Genomic DNA, 19,326 nt, shown 5'->3' with positions numbered 1-19,326 from the left:
CGCACAAAAGAACAAAAAGCGCCTGTGACGGTCCCCCGGCGGCACAGTCTCGACTCCCGACAGGGAGCGGCCTCCGGGCATTAACAACGTGTTTCTCTTCGGCCAGGACGGGGGCCTTCCTGGAAAAACGTAAACACAAAACAGTACACACGGCCCCTCCCCCTCCCCAAACAAACCAAACAGTCCCGGGCGCCGCCGCCGCCGCCAGCGCGCGGGGTCCGGCTGCAGAGCCCCGGCCGGGGCGAGGCTCCCGGGCGGCGGGACCTTCACCTGCTCGGCGGCGGTGGGCGGGGCCTGCGCGCCCGCGGGAGGAGCCTCAGGGCCCGCCCCGCCCCCGGGAGCAGCGCGGCCCCGCGCCGGCGTCTCCGTGACAGGCCCCCGCGCCGCCGCCGCCGCCGCCTCTCCCTCGTCCCGGCGCCCGCGCCTCGGCTCCCGGCCGCCTCGCCCGCCGCCCCCTCCCGAGCCGGCCCCGCGCCGCCGCCGCCTCGCACACGCTCCGCGCGGCCGCCTCCGCGCCCCGCCGCCGGCCCTGGGCGCCCGTTCCCGGCCCTCGCCAGCCCCTCCGGCCGCCGCCGCCGCCCCTGCAGCAGCCGGTCCGCCGCGGTCACCATGCCCAGCAAGACCAAGTACAACCTCGTGGACGACGGGCACGACCTGCGGATCCCCTTGCACAACGAGGACGCCTTCCAGCACGGCATCTGCTTCGAGGCCAAGGTGAGGGGCCCGCGGGCACCGCGTCCCGGCGGCTGGCAGCGCAGCCATCCCGGCCGCAGCGCGGGAGGGTGGGCTGATCGGGGGGCCCTTCTGTTAGGCGGCGACTCCCCTTCTCCGTCCGTAACGCGCCGGCTCCTGCCCAGAACTGCTAAGGAGCAACTGCAAAGTTTGCGCGCTGCGGCTGCCCCCGCCCACCTGCGGACACCCCCGTCCTCCCCCGCCCGGGACTGACTGACGGAGTTACTCGCCGGATCCCCTCCTTCCGCGGCGGCCGCGCCGGTGGGTGAGCGCAGCCCGGACACCTGGTTCTTTGGACTCGGGTCCGGGAAGCGCTGGCGTTATTTACCTGCTGGGATCCCGTGGGAGAAGTGCGTTCAGGAAGGTCTTTTAAAGGGGGGGATGCCTGCTTCCTAAGTTGAGGAAAATAATACAGGGGTGTCGCTTTTAGGTGCCAGGTGACCGAGGCCAGGTGTCAGAGTCACTTCCTAAATGCCTCATTTGCCACGACTCCTTTGCAAGTGCCAGTCATTGAAGACGGAGGAGGGGTGAAAGCTGCCCATTTGCTAGTTTAGTGACTGAAGGTTAAGTTTCAGCAGCTAAGTAGGGAGCCGCTGCTGAAGGATTCGGTGCGGATGCCTGGAATTTCCAGCGCTGAGGCCGGAGCCCCAGGTCCCTGGGGGAGGAGGTGGGCGCAGCCTCTGTACTGGACCGTCAGGTGTGAATGAGGCTGGTCCCCCGTGAAGCCCTCCCCAGGGTGAGGAGGTCTGGTTTCTGAAATCACAGCTGGGGTCCCCGCTGCCCACAGAAAGTGCCGCTGCTCTTGCTTAATGCTGTCTGACTCCCCTGTGACTTAAAGACCCAGGGACGCTCAGCGCCTACTGTGTGCCTGTCACTGGTAAGTGACAGTGTGTTCCCCTCCAAGTCGGTTGGGTCTTGCTCCTTTTGAAAAGGGTAGTACTTCCAACGTGGAAATAGCCTCTTCTCCATCCCTTTTTTGTTCCCTTTTCTCCTTCATGCCTTTGTAGAGGCAGGGTTTTCACATCTCAGGCCGGGATGAGTCCATCAGGTGGCCATTTCCTTCAATTCGCGAAACATCTTTGAGTGTCTGACGTGTGCCCAATGTCGGTTATCTTCAGATTTTTTTCCCCCTCTTGTGGAGATGTGCGAGTTGGTGAATCTTACCTTTTCTTGTCCTTTTTCCCGAAAAACCTTCCCCTGACTGTATTTGCTAGAGCGAGGAGGCCCCCTCCTGTGCAGCCCTACTGAACGCGGAGTGACGTGGCCGGGACCCGAGTGCGGCTGTAGCCAAGATCTTACCTTGCTTCTCTCAGACTAGATCTGGTTGGCTCAGATCAGATGTTTGAGTTAATTTGTGTCTGGGCCTGTTGCTTTGGTGAGCAGGTTTATTAAAGTATGTTTTCATCACAGTCACAATTTAACTTTCATGGACATAACATAAATTGGGAAATTGGCTTTTGTCGTGTTTGGTTCACTGGTGCTCTGTTTTGCAAGAATGAAGGTAAGAAGAGAGATGAGAAGTGATTCCAAGCCTTTTTATTCTTACAGTCTTTGCATTTGGTCTCAAAACTTAGCATGCATGAGTCACCAGGTGAGGGGATTAAAAAGTCTGATTCTTGCCACATTCAATTCCAGTCTGATTCATCTGGGGGGAGCCTGGGACTGTGTACTTTTACGGATATTTCACGTGATTTAATGCAGGTGATGGGGACCAGACTTGGAGAAACACTCGGCTTGAGGCTTCCCTTCAGTTTGCCAGACCTTACCCTCCCTTTCCGAACATACAGTGTCTTTTCTAAGCAAATGTCTGGGGGCTGCGTGATGTAGTTCCTATAGTAACTTCCCTGTATTCAGACACAGTGGCGCTGGATAAGGAGGGGAAGCCACAGTTAGTTTGGGGTGTGTTCACAGGGCAGGGTTTGGCTTTGAGAATGGCAGGGTAGAGAGAAGAAAGGACAGGGCTGACTTTAAGGACTGGGTCTTAACTCCCAGCTCTTTGTAATGGAGGCTGGATACCAGCACATTCAACCGTTTCAGCCAAGACCTGATTACAGGGGGAAGCAGGAGCTTTTCTGTCCCAGCTTTTCTGTCCCATGTGTGCCCAGCAAGCCCCTCCTCCAGCTGGTTTCCACAGCTCTCCAGAGAAGTGTCTGTGAAATTGCACAGTCACTGGGATTTCAGGGTTCAGTCCACACCACTCTTGTCCCTTGTTTTGGAAAAGCACAGGCGGTAAAATGTATTATTGCTGCCTTGTCAGGTACCCTTGGAAAATGAGCCCATGTCTGTCTCTCCCAAAGGCTGGCAGTCTTTCAGAATCAACACTGGATGGAGTGACTCTCTGGATGGAAGCCACTCATTTTCAGGGTTCTGCAGAGAGTGAAAAGTTATGGTTCAGGCTGAAGGGCATCTAGGTGTCAGAGGCTCTGTGCACTTAAACAAAACCAACACCATACTTTAATTATCGAGCAGAATCCTGGATGTTTTTCACCTGCAGTACTTCATGTGATCCTAACTGCTTCCCTAGAGGCAGGTCTCTTTCTGTCTTAGACACAAAGATGGAGGCTCCAGGAGACTGTGGCCTGCTTTGGTGCACACAGTTGTGTGTGGCAAAGGCAGGATTTAAACTGGGAGCTTTGCCTTTGGACTCCCAAATCCAGTGCTTATTCATTTCATGTTTTTATGGACTGTTCATTCACTCTGTGCTGGGCTGTGGTCTGAATCCCAGCTTGCCCGTGGGGCATCCTCCGGGGGCACCTCTTGGATTCTTTGGGAAATTGTTCAGACTTTTAATGTTGGGCTGTTTGCAGGTACCCCCTTGGGCTGAGAGCTGGTCCTAAGGGATACCCACTCTCTGTGTTGAGCACGGGCGCTGGCTGGCTGACCATTGCTGGTGGGTGGGTGGTAAAATTTCAGTCGGCTTGGCAGTGTGGCACCTCCATACCTGCCTCTCCCAGTGTGCCCTTCTGGTGGCCAGTGCTATCAACTGACCATCTCTATTTGCTGGGTGAGAAGGAGACTTTTAATGACAGTGGTGCGAAGGGTGATAAGTGTATTAGTAATGTAGTTCTGTAGGTGATTTTGCCTTGTGTTGAAACAGGAACATTAGTGTTTATCCCCATTTTTCAGATGGAAAAATTTGGGGATTAGAGAGATTAACTTGCTTAGAGTCACAGAACTGAGAGGATGAGAAAATGATGAGAGTGATCTTTTGTGAGCACTTACTGTGAGCACTCATTGCCTGGCCTGCACATATGGTGCAGCCAATTAGAACTGGAAAGCACCTTAACTCACCTCCTATAACCTCCTCACTTTAGATATGAGGAAATTGAGGTCTGGAGGGGAAGTCTTTGACCCAAGGTCACATAGCTGGATAAGAACAGAACCGGATTTGTCCCGAGTTTCCAGGCTTTAACTTGGTTTTAGTTCTCTATTGCTCTGAGTGAACTACCTCAAAATTCAGTGGCTTTGTACAGCATCTGTTTAATTTGCTCATGATTCATGGGTCAGGAACTCAGGCAGGGCTTGGCAGGGCTTGGCCGGGCTGTTCCTCTGTCGGTGGTGTTGACTGGCTCACTCACTTGGCTTCAGTTAGCTGGGGCTGCAGGTCCTGGGAGGCTTCGCTCGCACGGCTGGTGCCTGGGTGGTCCCCCACGTGGTGGTGGGCTCCGCTGGGTACTTTGGATGGATTTCTTCATCACAAGGTGGCTCTTGATTTGGCAGCTGGCTTTCCGGAGGGAGTGTTCCAAGCATTGAAGACAGAAGCTTTTAAGGCCTGGTCTGCAAAGTGACACAGGGTCATTCTGCGATCTGCAAAGTGACACAGGGTCACTTCTGCTTCGTTCTGTTGGTCCCGTCAGACCACAGGCTGGCTCTGAATTAAGGGGAGGAGACGTAGACTTCACTTCTTGATGGGGAATGTCAAGGTCACATTGCAAGAGTGTAGGGGGATAAGAAAGATGCTGAAGCCATCTTGGGATCACAGTCTACCACAAAGTTTTGTGTTCTTTCCTCTCTGTGTATACGTTCACCAACAATATCAAGTGTTCACTGAGGACTTTATATCATGCTTCTGTGTATGACCCACTCCCCCAACCTCAGATATAGTCATAGCTGGCTATACCAAATTGTTCAGAGAAAGAAATGACCAGTTATAGAAAGTCTGAGAGCAGTAAATATATCTGTCGTATATTGTGATTGTACAGTTTGGGTTGGCTCTTGGTCAGGTCTGAATTAAATTCTCTGGCCATATTTGACTCATTGCTAAATGGCTTCACTGGTTGATAATTTCCATGGTGTGCATTTTAGAGATTCCAGCAGTCCACGTCACACAGCAGGCTGCCTGTGGATGCCTCTTGAAGACACTGTCGAGGGCTTCCAGATGAGGACATCACGCCCTTTGGCTCACCAGAAATGGGGTGCTCTGACTCAAGCCTGAGCTTGCGGTGTGTGGTAGAGAGCTCTCAGAACTGACGCCGCTCCATCCTGGGCGTGTGAACCCCCACCAGCAGGGTCCTGTCTTCAGGACCTAGGCCAGGAGGGATTCAGGTGGACGGCCTCCCTGATGTCATCACTGCAGTCAAAGTTTGTTCCAACCTTCTTAGATATTTGTCCATTTGCTTTTAAACCCATTGTTAGCTTCTTCCCAGGCCACTGTTGGGAGATGACGAGTCTCAAACATACGGCCTTGCTCAGGAATGATGCCTGTTCTGTTGGCCCCGACGTGGCTCACAGGTGGCCTAGGGTGTTCCTCCCAGCTGGTGCTTTGGGATTTGATGGGCAAGTCTGTTTCTGCCTTCGCTGTACATTTCATGACATAATGGCTTTCAGTCATGTCTCCTTGGCCCAAAAATGCCCAGGCCTTTTAATGGTCAAAATCATGCAGCTCCATGTATGGCTGTCCTTTGCCAGTCATCTATATTCAAGGCCCTAATCAGACTCACTGTTGATTTTTGCTTACTCATAGTGCTGTGGCTTCCAGGGGCCCGTACTTTCCGTGTGCCTTGACTCTCACTACGTCCCTTCTCACACCTTCGTTGCCTTGGGCTGCCCCTTGCTCCCCAGTGACCTCCCTGCGGTACTTATCCTGCCCGCCTCTGGCCCCTCTCAGCACCTTGTGGCCATGCCGTGATCCTTTCTGTCCCTTGCACTTCCTTGTCCTGTGCTGCAAACTTGATCTCAGCTTTCCTTCTTCCTTCCTGTTCTGGGGAGAAAACTTCCTTCCTCCTTCCTTTTTCCTCCCCCTTCTAATAGCTTAATTGAGATATAATTTATATCCCATACAATTCACTAATTTAAAATATACAGTTCAGTGGTTTTTAGTATATTTCACAGATATGTGCATCTGTCACCATGGTCAATTTTAAAATATTTTCATCCCCTTGCAAAAAATCCCCTATATCACATCTAGCTATCATCCCCTATCCATCCCAACCCTTAGCAACCATTGATCTACTTTCTGTCTCTAGATTTGCTTATTCTGGACAGTTCACATAAACGGAATCATATAATACATGTTTTTTTTTTTTCTGTGATTGACTTCTTTCCCTTAGCGTCATGTTTTCAGGGTTCATTCAAGTTGTAGCCTGTGTCAGTACTTCATTCCTTTGGATGACCAAGTAATATTCCATTGCAGCGACGTACCAGATTTTGTTCATCCGTTTGTTAGATGATGGATATAAAGGCTTTTTAAAAAAAGCTGTTATGAATCGTGCTTCTGTAAACATTTGTGTGCCAAATGTTCATGCAGATATTTTCATTTCTCATGGGTGGATAAGTAGGAGTGAAATTGCCACACCCTACGGTGACCATATCAAGGCACTGTGGGACTGCTGGGTTAGTTCCCCGTGTAGCTGTACCATTTTTCTTCCCACGGGCAGTGAACCAGGATTCTGATTTCTCTAGTCCTGACCAACCCTTGTTATTATCTAGCTTTTTGACTCTAGCCAGCCTGGTCTGTTTTCTTTGAAGAAATGTCTACTCAGATCATTTGCCCATTTTTTGTATTGCATTTATTAATTGAGTTGCAAGAATTTTTTGCATGTTCTGTACTCTCATCCCTTAGATTTGCAGATATGTCCACCTCTTCTGTGGGTACTCTGCCCTTCTTGATAGCGATTGTCCTTTGAAACACGAATGCTTTTGATTATGATGGAGTCCAATAAACTTTTTCCATCTTCCCTCTTTCTGAGACCTGCCTGCCTTCTAGCCGCTTCTAGCCTCCTCTCCTTTGCTCACTGTCTCCTTCACTCCCCCCTCCCCCTGGCTCTGCATCCTCTGGCTTCCCCCCTCCTGGGTCGCTCCCCTGTGCCCTAGACTATGCCATGGCCTCCCCCCGTGTGAAAACTCTTCTCTCCCTCTGTCTTCAATGAACATGTGCCCTTCAGTTCCTTTCGCAGCTAAGCCTGTGAGAGTGGTTGGCTTCCTGAAGTTTCTTGGTTCCCTTTCAGTCCCTGGCTGTGTCCTTCTGCCTTTGGTCCTGGCTACTCTATAGAAATTGTCCTGCTATCACCCTTCTCTGTCCCCATGCATTCTGATCTTTCTTCCAGAGCATCCTGCCCTTGTCCTTGATACGCCTGCTTCAGCCCTGGGGCAGGCTCTCGGATGGCCAGGCCTGCCCACCTCTGTGACCTTACGTTTTCCTTGCTGGCCACTCTTTCCCCTGGAGTGCTTGATTCCGTCCCCTCCTGCCTCTTCTGTTACGCAGGTTGGCTCCTGGGTCCCTTACTTCAGTTCAGACTCCAGATCTTTATTTCCAGCTTCCTGCTGGCCATCTCTTCTCCAGTGAGTACGTTGCTGACCTCATCCCTCAACAGGCTGGAAATCAAATCTCTCTGCTGACTTCATACTTCTCTTAACAGCCCAACTGGCCTCTCGGGCACCCAGCCCTGCCAGTTTGGAGCTCTGTGTGAATCCTGTCACACAGCAGCTGACTCACTGGCTGGTAACTGAATGCCTGCTGTGGCCAGGCCCTTTTCTGCTCTGCCTTCACATCCCGTCAGTGGCTGCATCCTTGTATTCTCTCAGTGCCATCCATCCCTACACCTGTCTCTTCCGTATGTTCCCACCTCCGGCTGGTTCATGTGCTCACCACTTCTCACCACACTGTTTCAGTAACCTTCGGAAGGCCTCCACTTTTCCTATAAACTTTTGGCTCTGTTAATTTTCCCAAAATATAATTGTGTTGTCCTTCTATTCAAAAAAACACTAAAAGTTTCTAAGCCTCCTATAGTAGATCCAAAATTCTTAGCCTGGCATTCAGGGTTCTCTCTGTCTTTGAACAATTTCCTTTACTCACCCAAAATTCCTAGCCTGGCATCCAGGGTTGTCTGTTTTCGAACAATTTCCTTTGCTCACCCCGTGCTTCCCCCCAGCCACAGCACTCGCGGTTCCCCAAACCCTCTGTGCAGTTTCCCGCCCACGTCTCAGGCCCAGTCCACATGGCTCTCAGTGGAGTGGGTGTTACTGGGCCCTCTTCTCCGCTGAACAACCGACCAGACCCTGCTGCACGTTAGAGCTGCCTGCCCGTCTGCTCCTCAAGGCCCCGGTGTCTCCTGCAGTGCTGAGGGCACTGCCTTACATACAGAAAATGTATTTAGAATGAATGCATGTAGTCTACGAGGACTGCCAGGGCCTTCTGGAATTCCAGTGATGGACGTGCAGTGGAATTAGTCTTTGATTATAGAACACATGGCCAATTCCAGGAGTAGATAATTGTCATTTATTAGTCAAAAACACATCTGGTGTGTTTTTATTAATCAATTAATACACTTTCCCCCTGATTCATTGTTTTGCTTCCTTTAATTTGCTGTTTTATACTGTTCATGACATGAATTTGGTTGACAGCATAGCACAGTGTAGCGTAGACTTAGGAGCCAGACTGTGTTTGGGTTCAGATCCTGGCTCCGTCCCTCCCTGGCTGTGTGACCTTGTCTGAGTTGCTTAACATCTCTCCTTTGGTATCCTCATCTGTAAAAAGAGAATACAAATGTCACACATGTCAGGGGATTGATGAGAGGAGCAAATGGGTTCCATGTCAATGCCCAGCACAGTGCTCGGCACAGAGTCATTCTATTCCTATCGTCATCGTGTAGCCCTACAAATTGCAAGTTAAGTTTCAGCTGTGCATGGTTTCAATCTATGGAATTGTCCTACACTCCATTCTTTTGTAATGCAGAGGCTTAGTAGGGCACTGTCTTCCTTTCACATGCCTGCTTTAAAACTATCTGTGGTATTGCTGTGGTTCCTGAAATTGCAAATCAGACAGCAAGACTGCTTTGTGGGTTTAAAAAAGCTGTCAGCTGCCTTGGGAAGGGATAAAAATGGGTTAACTAGCTTCTGGTTCATGCCCCCATCACATTTGTTCCAGCCATTTAATTCTGGTTAGGATTAAAAATCACAGAATCTTGTTAAGTATGGTATGTTGTCTGTCTTCACTGTCCTTCACTGAATTTCTTGGATGAGTATTTCTTTAAGCAGAGGTAAATCTGCTTGAAGGAATCCTTAATCATGGGCTTTAATTAATATCTTGTGATGCTTATATTTCCCTTTTCAATTTTTTATCCTCAGCATCATGCTTCCTTCTAAGCATCAGAGCAACTGGCTTTAAAAGTTACTTAAAATGGCGCTTCCAGCAAGTTCTGTGCCCAGAGTGTTGGGACACTTTAGAACCCCTGCTCCTGTACCCGCCGCTGTGTGTAACCCGGTTGGTTTTCTGCGGCACTTCAGCGAGACTTACGGTGCATCCGTGAGAACGAGGAACAGCAGTTTCTTCCCTACTTCTTCTTGAAGCTACAGGGCTTTCCAGGAGAGCTGTTGAAATGATCAGCCTTGAGGGTTGGGTGAGGCCTGGGACTCCCTGCCAAGGAGTGACCAGGAAGCAGGCACCGGTGTACCTGTACTCAGCAGGCGTACCCCATCCACCTGCCGGAGTGTGTGAGTCCATTGAAGAGAAATGCCACATGCGTGCCTGCTGCCCTGATGCCCTGCTGGCCCGATGTGTGCGTCTCTTGTCGCCTGGTCTGGGCCAGAGCCTCCTTGAGGGCCAAGGGAATTCCCCACGTACTTGCCTTGAGCTGCCCACATCATAGAAAGCTAACATCATAATCACTATTATTTAAAAAGCACTTACTATGTTCCAGGCACTGTGCCAAGTTCCTTCTATGAAATGATTAATCCTAACAGCCTGTTGAGTTAAAGTACTCTTACTATCCGAGTTTCACAGCTGGGGAAGCCGAGGTAGAGTAACTGGCCTCTCGTAGTCCACATTTAGTAATGGAAAGATCCCCGAGTCAAACCCCAGCAGTCCGGCTTGGGGCGTCCCTATTCACAGCTGTGCTGTATATTATTCAGAATTCCAAGAGCTGATGTACATAAAATAGTCACCATGTTCTAGGCATCATTCTCAGCATTTTACATATGTTAACTAGTTAACTAGTTCAGTGGCCCCATGAGGGTAGGCATTACTGTTTCCATTTTGCAGACGAAGAAACTGAGGCACATCTTTCTGGGTTAATTGAATGGGCACATGGTCTATTAAAGGTGGTGGTCTTGGCATCTTTCAGCAAGGTTATGTCTGTGACCAGAGACCGGCCTGCTGCTGGGTGCCAGTGGGCAACAGGCCTCCTGAAAAGACCCCTCTGGTGGGCTGTGTTGATGATCTCTAGATGTGGAAATGAGGCCTTAGTGAGGAAGTGGGGGAGCAGGAGGCCGGGCAGGAGGGCAGCTCTGGAGGCTCTTGCTTCCCGAACAGTGGTGCTCTTTGCTGGGCCCCTGCCCGAGCACTTCCTGTGGAACGGTGGCCTTCCACTCCTGTCGCCACACTGCTTCGTCCTGTCAGTGCGCACACCCTCTTCCTCGCCTTTCCCAGCCCCGTTGCTAGGGACCAGTTCTCTCTGCTCAGAGTCCCCGGGGTCCCTGGGGACGTATAATTGCTGACAGACTTCCCTCCTGTGAGGTGATGTTGCATTTTGATTGGAAATCCAGTCCGGATTGCACAATGGAAAAGCTCCTTGCTTTTAAATAAAAGTGTCCTTTTATCTGTCCTATAAATGCTTCCCTTTTTGTTTTGGTCTCTTTGGGTGGAAAGAGGTGCTCATGTGGAAGCATTTTCTTTTTCTGCCAAGAGGAAGATTAATGTCTCTCATGGGCCAAGTGACAGGTAACATATTATCTCCGTCCCATGCTGTTTCCCATAAACATACATAACTTGTAACTACACTGTACCTCCATTTTCAAATTGGCCCTCAAAGTGTGTGGATTTTCCTTTTTTAAGTTTGGCAGCTCAGGTTAAACATGTTATATCCTGGGCACCTATATCCGAAGTATGATTGAAACTTTACCTCTTGCCTCAAGGTCACTTACATGCAGCTGTTTCCTCCTGCAGATCAGTAATTTTGCAATGTCCTCAAGTGAGAATCACCTGCAGATTCCTTTGATTAGCTGAAGCAGCTGTTCTCAAACTTTGGTTTTTATCAGAACCACTTGGAAACTAATATGCCCAGGCTGTTGAAGTAGCTTGGAGCCTGGATCCGTGTCTTAATATGTTTTCCAGGTTGAGTCCGATAGACGCCTTAGTTTGAGCAACATGTAGTTGGAGCACTGGTTCTCAAACCTGCCTGCTTACTGGAATCGTTGGGGCGTCAAAAAAAAAGTTGGTGGCTCAGTGGTTTTAATTCAGTTAGTACAGGGTATAGCCTGGTGTTGCAGTTTTTATAACTTCTGTTTCTTTCCTTTGTTTCAAGCATATTTATAATTGCTTGTTGGAGCATTTTGATGACATCTACTTTAAAATCCCTGTCAGATAATTCTACTGTATCTGCCACCTTGGTGTTGGCGTCTGTTATCTTTTCCGCTTCATGTTGAGGTTTTCCTGGATCCTGGAATGATGAATGAGTTTTGATTGAAACTTGGGTGTTTTGGGTACTATGGAGATTTTAGATTTCAGTGAACTATTTTAGCAGGAACTCCTCTGCCAATGTGCCGGTGGGGGCAGGGGACAGTGCCTCGTTACTGTTGGGAGGGGGTAGGAGTCTTTATTCTTTCTGGCCGCAGCTGGGTGGCCACGTGGGAGGAGGCAGGAGTGCCTCATTACTGCTGCTCACGCGGGTGCCACTGCGCTCTGCCTTATCACCTCGGGTGGCGGTGGACCTTCTGCCTCTCCTCCAGGCCTCCCCTGACACCCAGCAAGGGAGGGGGGAGGCCTTGTCCCGCGTCCCCGTTCAGCCTTCTGTGATGTCCCCAGGAAGAAGGTAAGGTTGGGGTGTCTCCTTACAGTGTGGTGAGGGCAGAAATCCAGCAGTTCCACCTGTGGTGTTTGACTGGAGTCGAGGTGTTTTGTCTAAAAGTTTTCTGTCATGTGAGGTCGCCCTTTCCTGGTCCTTTGGCGAGAGAAAGCAGGCTTTTCTTGGAATGTTTTTCCGCTGTCTGTTGGTGATTCTGAGTCTCTGGCTTCTCCAGCAACCAGTCTGGGATACGTGAGGCAAACAAACCAGGAAACTCCAGTGCCGTGTCCTTCCTCGGGTGCTGAGGTCCCTGAGCTGGTCTGCCGCCTCCTCTCCACCTTTCGGGGTCTTCCTTCTTATGCGTGTTTTTTATGCAATGACTGGAGCTTTTGGTGGTGGTTAGCAGGGGGAACCTGGAAAAGTACGTCTACTCCATCTTCCTGGATACGGAAGTTCTGCACACTGGGAGTTTTAAAAGCTCCCCGGCTGATTCTAGTCCAGCCAAGGCACACAGTTTGGGAATCTCAGGGTCGGAGGCTGGAGCAGGCCGAGGGAGTTTTGGTGGGAAGACCGGAAGTGCCTGGGGTCTCCCCCAAGTGGGGGTGTCTTCCCGAATCATTGTGTACTCCCTCGTAAACTCTATCGTTAATGTCCACTTTCCTTCCATAGGCTTAGATGTTTTTTTGTCCCAACAGCCCTTTTTGAGTCTGACTTCTGGTCCCTGAACATATGTTCCTAAATGTAGGTGTAGACGTTCAGTCCAATCATTTAGGAAGTGTTTATGGCGTTTTTATGTTAAAGGCACAGCGCTCTGTGTGCGGGTGAGAGGCGAGACGGGGACCTGCAGGAGCTGCGCCCCCCGGGAGCTGCGGGTCCACGGGCGGCCCCACGGGCGCAGCCGCGGCGTCGGGGGCCCGAGCGCCGCTCTGTGTGTAAACCTCGTCTTAACCTTCCAACTGGGATGCGTGATTGATGTTCCTTTTATCACTGAGTTTTCAAAGGCTCAGGATTAAGTGGCTTGTCCACGGTCATTCCGTATCCAGTTCTGGGCCAAAACAGGACCCAGGCTTTGAGGCTGCGACCGGGGCCGCTCCGCTGAGCGCTCCTCCTGGGGGCGCGCGTGGGGGCCCCGCTGGGGTGGGGAGGGCTCGTCCGCTTAGCGTCTTCCAGGGCCTGGGATGGTTTTTAGAGGCCGCCGCTGTTGGTGGCTTGGTCTGTGACTTTGGAAGGTGTCTGGCAGGGGCATGAAATGATGCTTAGAAATGTCATGGTAGCAGTTGGGTGGAGAGTGAATTGGGGGCGGGGGTGGGGGCGGCGGCAGAAGTAGGCCTGGGGAGACTGATGAGGAAGCTCCTTGTATACTCGAGGCGAGGGAGGGTCGTAGCTGGAACTAGGCCCGTGTTCTGGGTTCTACTCTGGAAGTTGCCAAGAGGAACAGGCATCTTTCGGTTTGGGATGAATGGCGCGTGCACCTCGGGGGGGGGCAGGCAGGTAAGTGGAAAAGAGGGAAGGGGGCGCCTGTGGGGTGAGTGGGGGGAGGAGGCTTTATACGTAGGGTTCTAGTACTTTTCTTTTTGAGGGGGAAGGAGATAAGAAAAAGATAGGAAATGACAGAGGTAGGGAGACCTACACCTTAGGAGGCTTAAATACCAGGCCAGAGAGAGATGTAAATAGGGGAACAAAAATGTGTGTTTCTAGGGGATGCTATGCAAATGTGTGTACACACAGCATCGTGTATTAGGAAAAGGGAATGGAGAAGTGCTGAGCAATAATTTGCAATCACAATATAGGTTGCTCACAGGGACAGTAGTACAGCATGTGTCGTACGTTATGGGGAACACGGTTAATGGTTCTGTAACATCCTATGCTGATATAGAGACTGTGCTAGAAGGGCTGAGGACTTAATAATATGGGTAACTGTTGAACTGTTGTGTATTGGAAGCCAACATAAGATTGTATGTCAATGATACTTTAATAAAAATCAAAAAAAGAAAATAGTGCTGAGGATTAGTGCTGACATCCCCAGGTGAGAACCTGACCCGGGCTGACCCTGGTGGGTGTGGAAATGCAGGCAGGTAGAAGATTACAAAGAAAGGTTTGGGTACAGCAACATATATTGTGTTCTTAGAGCCAGCCTATATTTGGGAAGGAGAATCAGAAGTAAAAAGATACAGAATTAAATAGTCTTGACTTCCAAGGAACCTGATGAACATCTGGGCCGTTACAGCTCCCAGGACCGGGCGCTAAACTCCACCCTTTTGGAGGACGTGCTGGTGTCTGAACTGCCTGAGCTAGAAACTCGCTTCATCTCCGTCTGGCCCTAAGCTGTTCATTGTGGGTTGGGCCCTTAGCTACACAGCGCCCCAGCGTCCTGTATGGAATTCTCCATCTTTGTAGAGCAGTGCCGATACCTTACACCATCTCAGAATTTAGGAAGTGTATTAGCAGGCAGTTGAGCTTTGGCAGCTTAAGGCCATTTTAGCCAAAATGATGAGAACGAGACTGTGACCCTATGAAATGAGAAAAGGGCTGAGTGGGATGCTAGTAAAGGCTGTAAAAACATAGACCCCAGTTGAGTTGACAGTGACCTAGGAATAGGAAGTCCCCTTCTCCCTCCCCACCTGTTCTCGGGAGTGGAAGTTGTTGAAATATAAACATTGCAGGCAGGGATTCTCTAAATCACTGGTGACAAATCCGTCATGGGTTTCTGAGGCTAATTAGATTGTTTGGGACGTCAGACAGCACCTTCCTTTGTGTCCCCAGGATTTCCGTCAGTATTTACTGCCTGTATTGCAATTCCTGTCTTCTACAATCTCCACCCACCCCAGGTGGTTCCCTAGCCTGTGAGAGTCTGAAAACGGGCACCACGCTGATTCACTCTGGAATTTCCAGGACATGGCACAGTGCCTGACCCCTTCTAGGGGCACCATTGGTCTCGAATGAACAGGTGAATGAAGTTGATGCCATCAAGTACATGCATGTCCCTGGCGCCTTTGCTGGTAAGGGGATTCCTAGCCTGGCTCTTACCTGTGTAGTGATTCTGCTCCTGCCCAGCCCAGTTGTCATCCGAGTCATGTTGGTCATAATTCTCAAAGCGGTCTTTGTGGCGAGAGGGTGGTGGCTGATGACTTTGCCCTCCCATCTGTTCCTTTGGCAAGACAGTGAAGATTTTTATGGCGTGGGTCTCGGCTTTCTTCTCCTGAAGCAGTTCTAGCTGGAGGCCGGACGCTGGCTTTGCTGCTGTAGACCTAGGATGCATGTCAACCGCTCGCTCAGCTCAGGAGGCTTAGCCCATCACATACTGGTCCCCCCTCCATCTCCCAACTCTCTGCATTCTTCCTCCTTGAATTGCTAGAGCACCGTTTGGTTTATGAGCTGCTGGGTACTTGTTTTGGTAGGCCCCATAAAGAGGTAGCCGAACTTTCACGTTTTCTGCAGGACTAGCAGTTGGCCTGGCACGGAGTAGCTGCTCAGGCAACACGTGTAGAGGCGCATGGAATTCATTCAGCAAGGGCTTTGTTGAGTGAGGCTGCCATCCTTAGGGTCCTGTGCACGTCATGCGCCTCACGGCAGCGATGCCTTTGATGATCCTTCAGTTCCTCTTTCCAGCAGCTTCTAGTTGTTTTTCATTTAAAATGTCTCATGCACACACGTGAGGCTGCTGACTCACCTCTTCTAAGGGGAAACGTCGGTGCACTAGGTGTCCTGTGGGAGCAATGCCACCTCTCCTCTCACCTCCCATTCCCGTGGACTCTTGTCTTCGTAAGACTCTGTTTACTTTTTGTTCAGGGAGGTCGGGGTCTGAGAACTAGAACCTGGCATGGAAGGGTCCTGGACTGGTTGTAGTGCTGACCCTGCCCTTCGTTGGACCAGCAGCCTTGAATAAGTCACTTTCTTCTCTTTGTACTCCAGCCCCCTCATCTGGGAAATAACGGAGTTGACTTTGAACCTAAATCTCAGATGACCCCTGAGGTCCCTTCCAAACTGGAGCACCCCTCCTCTGACCTGCAGACCATCTGCCTTTCCACAGGGAAGTCCCATCCCCGTTGCTCAATGCCCACAGACTGGCTGACAGATCAGTCGGAGCAAACGGCTGGGACACAGGTCTGCGCGGGGGGCTTGTGGGAGCCCTCTCGCTCTAAGCAGTGGGGGGAGGGAACTTGTGCTTTCTTCCCTTAGCCATTCATCAGTATGTTGCTCAAGTGTAACCACCATAAGCAGAATTTATTTGTTGTGTTCTCAGATATTTGTAGCCTTTACTGCTCTCTGAAAAAATATTTTAGGTCTAGTCTTCAATTTTTCCCTATTGCAGCCCAAAGAGAGGACTTTTGAAAAGCAGTAGAGCCCCCCAGAAAGTCAAATGAGAAAAAAGACTGAGCTATGGTCTTGGATTTTGTTCAAGCAGGAAGAGGCCTCTGTGTGCCTGACAGCCCCGGGGACCAAGGTCTTAGCCTTAAGGGGCAGCTTAGTTGCTCAATACTGAAGGGTTAACCCTCAGCTGTGCTGCTTTAGAGACCTAACTTCATATTTCAACAGTGCTTTGTAACCCAGCTGGAGGACTTACAAAACAAAGACACCCGCTCCCCTCAGGGATTCTTATTTCACCCATCTGGGCTGGGGGCTGACCATCACTGTAATGTTAGAAGCCCCCAGGCGCGTGCAGTGTGCAGCCAGGCGAACTGCTGACGTACACCCAGAATAGGGACATTCCTGAGCGAAAGCGGACCTGGGTTATTCAGGTGACATGACTGGTTTGTCAGACCAGGATGCCTTTTTATGGATTTACAACGAGATAGGTAATTGAAGGAATGACTAGATAGACATGTGGATGCAAAACTGGCACGCAGCCTCCCTGCAGGTAGGAGGGTTGGGGTCGGGGAGGAGTACAGCTCTCCTGAAGGTTGGTTTGGTATGTTTACTGGCAAGAGGGTTCGAGTCGTCCGCTCACGTAAGGGTGACCGTTTCCCCAGTGAAGCCAGAATATTCAGTCTGTAGGTCAGAGTATTTGGCTGGACATGCCAACAGTTGCCTATGCGTGGCTGGCCAGGGCTGGTCCACACCTCCTTCCCCTCCTGTGATCCATTGTCTTTGCCTTCATAAATATGTAAATATGGTAACTGATGCCACTTTTGGGCCTGGGAGATTTTCTTTCTTCCTCTTGCTGGTCCCTCACTCTCTCTCTGCTCTCTCCCCTTCTCTCTGTCACACCTATTTTCTGTCCCTGACTTGAGTCAGCTATTTTTCCAGGAAGACCTAGTATTTTCTGATGCAAACAGTTTTTCAAGACCACTGCCTCCTGGGATGCTGATTTTTATTGGGTTGACTGTTGTTTCTAATCTTTTTCAGTGAACTCAGATGGGAAAGTACCTACAAAGAGGATGAGAATGAATGTGATAGAAACACACTTGTGAGTTCATTCTGATGTTTCCAATTAGAATTCAAGATCACAGGTTTTTACTTAACCTTTCCTATATTTCATTTGGTCTTCTACATTGTGAATTCTGGTTTTCAAGTACATAGGGAATGACAGAATTGAATGTCTTATGATTACTCATTTGCTTTATCCTATATCACAGTCCCAGAACAACAATACTAATGCCAGTGTCAGTTATAATACTGAAAACACCCAAAAACGTTTTTTGCCTGTGCCATCCCTACACTTCATCATTTAAACAAACAGCTTGTATCAGATCGTGTGGTAGTCTGAAAAATGGCCTTCAGTAGGTGTGTCCAGGTCCTAATCTCTAGAACCTGTGGATGTTACTTGATATGGCAAAGGCATTGCATATATGATTAAGGATTCTGAGATGGGGAGATTTTCCTGGATTATCTGGGGGGTCCCTAAAGGCCATCGCAAGTGTCCTTATAAAAAGGAGGCACCACACAGAAGAGATCCTGGAGGCAGATTGGGGTGATGCAGCCCCCAGGCCAAGGAAGGCGGGCGGCCCCCAGACCCTGGAAGAGTGAGGGCCAGATTCTCCCCAGAGGGAGGGCAGCCTGCCAGCCCCTTGGTTCTGTCAAGTGAAATTGAGTTTGGGCTTCCAGGACTGTAAAATTATGTTACTTTAAACCATCAGATTTGTGGTAATTTGTTATAGCAGCCATAAGGGAACAAGTACAATCCTAATACAAAAAAAATTATGCATTGTAATATTCTTTTAACTTTCACTTATTCTTAATATGTCTTTAATACTATATTAATATTATTTACTTATATGCAATACTTATATCCATGCCTCGTCATTTCAGTCACCTGAAGTTCATTCCCTAGTACCCTTAGGAAGGGCCCATGGGAACAGTATTCCCTGGGTTTTGTTTTGTTTTGTTTTTTTCATGTTGGTAACCTTTTGTCAAAATTGCTAGTTACAAATCTTTGGGTCATTTTCTTTAAATATTACTCTATTTTCTTCTGGCATAAAGGGTATTTAAGTCTGATAATCTAACTTTTCTTTCCTTTAGGATTCATGTGCTTTTTTAACCCCTGAGATGCCCAAATCGTCTTTTTCTTTAAAGTCCAATAATTTTACTAGAGTATATCTTGATATTGGTTATCCTGAGTCAGTAGTCTCAGGTACATAGTATGCTCTGTAAGTGTGAGGTTTCAGATATTTTTCTTTTGTGGGGAAGTTTTCATGAATGATCTTTTTAGAATTCTGTTTCCTTTTATTTTGCAAGAACCCTTAACCGTATGTTGGCCCTTCAAATCCCTTTGATCTCTTTCTCAATTTTTTCATTTTAAAACTTTCCTTACTTTTTAGGCATTTGTTAGGTTTATTTTTTTCCTGTATTCCTTCTAGTTTAGTTTTCATTTCTATAATGATTTAAAAAAAATTTCTGACTCTTGAATTCAGTCACTTCATTTCTGAATTTTCATAATTCTAATTTATGTTCCTTCATGGTTTGCATAATTTAAAGTATTTTTAGCACATTTTGAAATAGTTATATTTTTAATCTGTCTTTTTATCTTTTTGGCACTGCTTTGTCACACATCTCCAGAAATGACATTTTGTTCCTTATTCTTATAGAAATGCCTATGGAGTTGGCCTTGATAATTTTCTGTTGGTTCTCATGTGAACTTGCCCTGAATTTTTAGAAGGACAAGATGTTTAGTAGCATTTATAACCTCACGACTTCTCTTCTCTTGTTTTCATGTAGATCAGAAAAACGGTGGCTCTGTTTCCCTCTCCCACGTTAATCGGAACTTCTCGTTCTTTGGTCCCAGTTGCCTGTCTTGCTCAGTTTGGATTCTCCTTCCAGTGAAGTCGATGTGGGATCATGTCCTGGAGAGTCTGTTCTGCGATTCCCAGGGGTGGGGGTGCCTGCCCTGTGGACCTCCCTGGGGGCCCCGGCCCCCCTAGCTTCCGCAGTGGTCCCC

At 49.3% G+C, this 19,326-nt stretch overlaps 1 protein-coding gene across 3 annotated transcripts in view; it reads left to right on the top strand.

Annotated features, from left to right (window-relative positions):
• The first annotated feature begins 357 nt into the window (after positions 1–357).
• The window catches only part of LOC118930839 (carboxyl-terminal PDZ ligand of neuronal nitric oxide synthase protein), a 261,926-nt gene continuing 242,957 nt past the window's right edge, over positions 358–19,326 (top strand). For 2 of the 3 annotated variants that reach the window (XM_057495149.1, XM_036922841.2), the window contains exon 1: positions 359–714. In XM_057495149.1, the coding sequence (XP_057351132.1) occupies positions 610–714 (105 nt within the window). In that variant the 5' untranslated portion in view covers positions 359–609. Of the gene's footprint in view, positions 715–19,326 lie in introns of all 3 variants that reach the window. The other variant, XM_057495150.1, reaches the window with a different exon arrangement.

The sequence above is a fragment of the Manis pentadactyla genome, chromosome 19, assembly GCF_030020395.1.
Source record: "Manis pentadactyla isolate mManPen7 chromosome 19, mManPen7.hap1, whole genome shotgun sequence".
Taxonomy (NCBI): domain Eukaryota; kingdom Metazoa; phylum Chordata; class Mammalia; order Pholidota; family Manidae; genus Manis; species Manis pentadactyla.
This window is presented reverse-complemented; position numbering and strand designations above follow the sequence as displayed.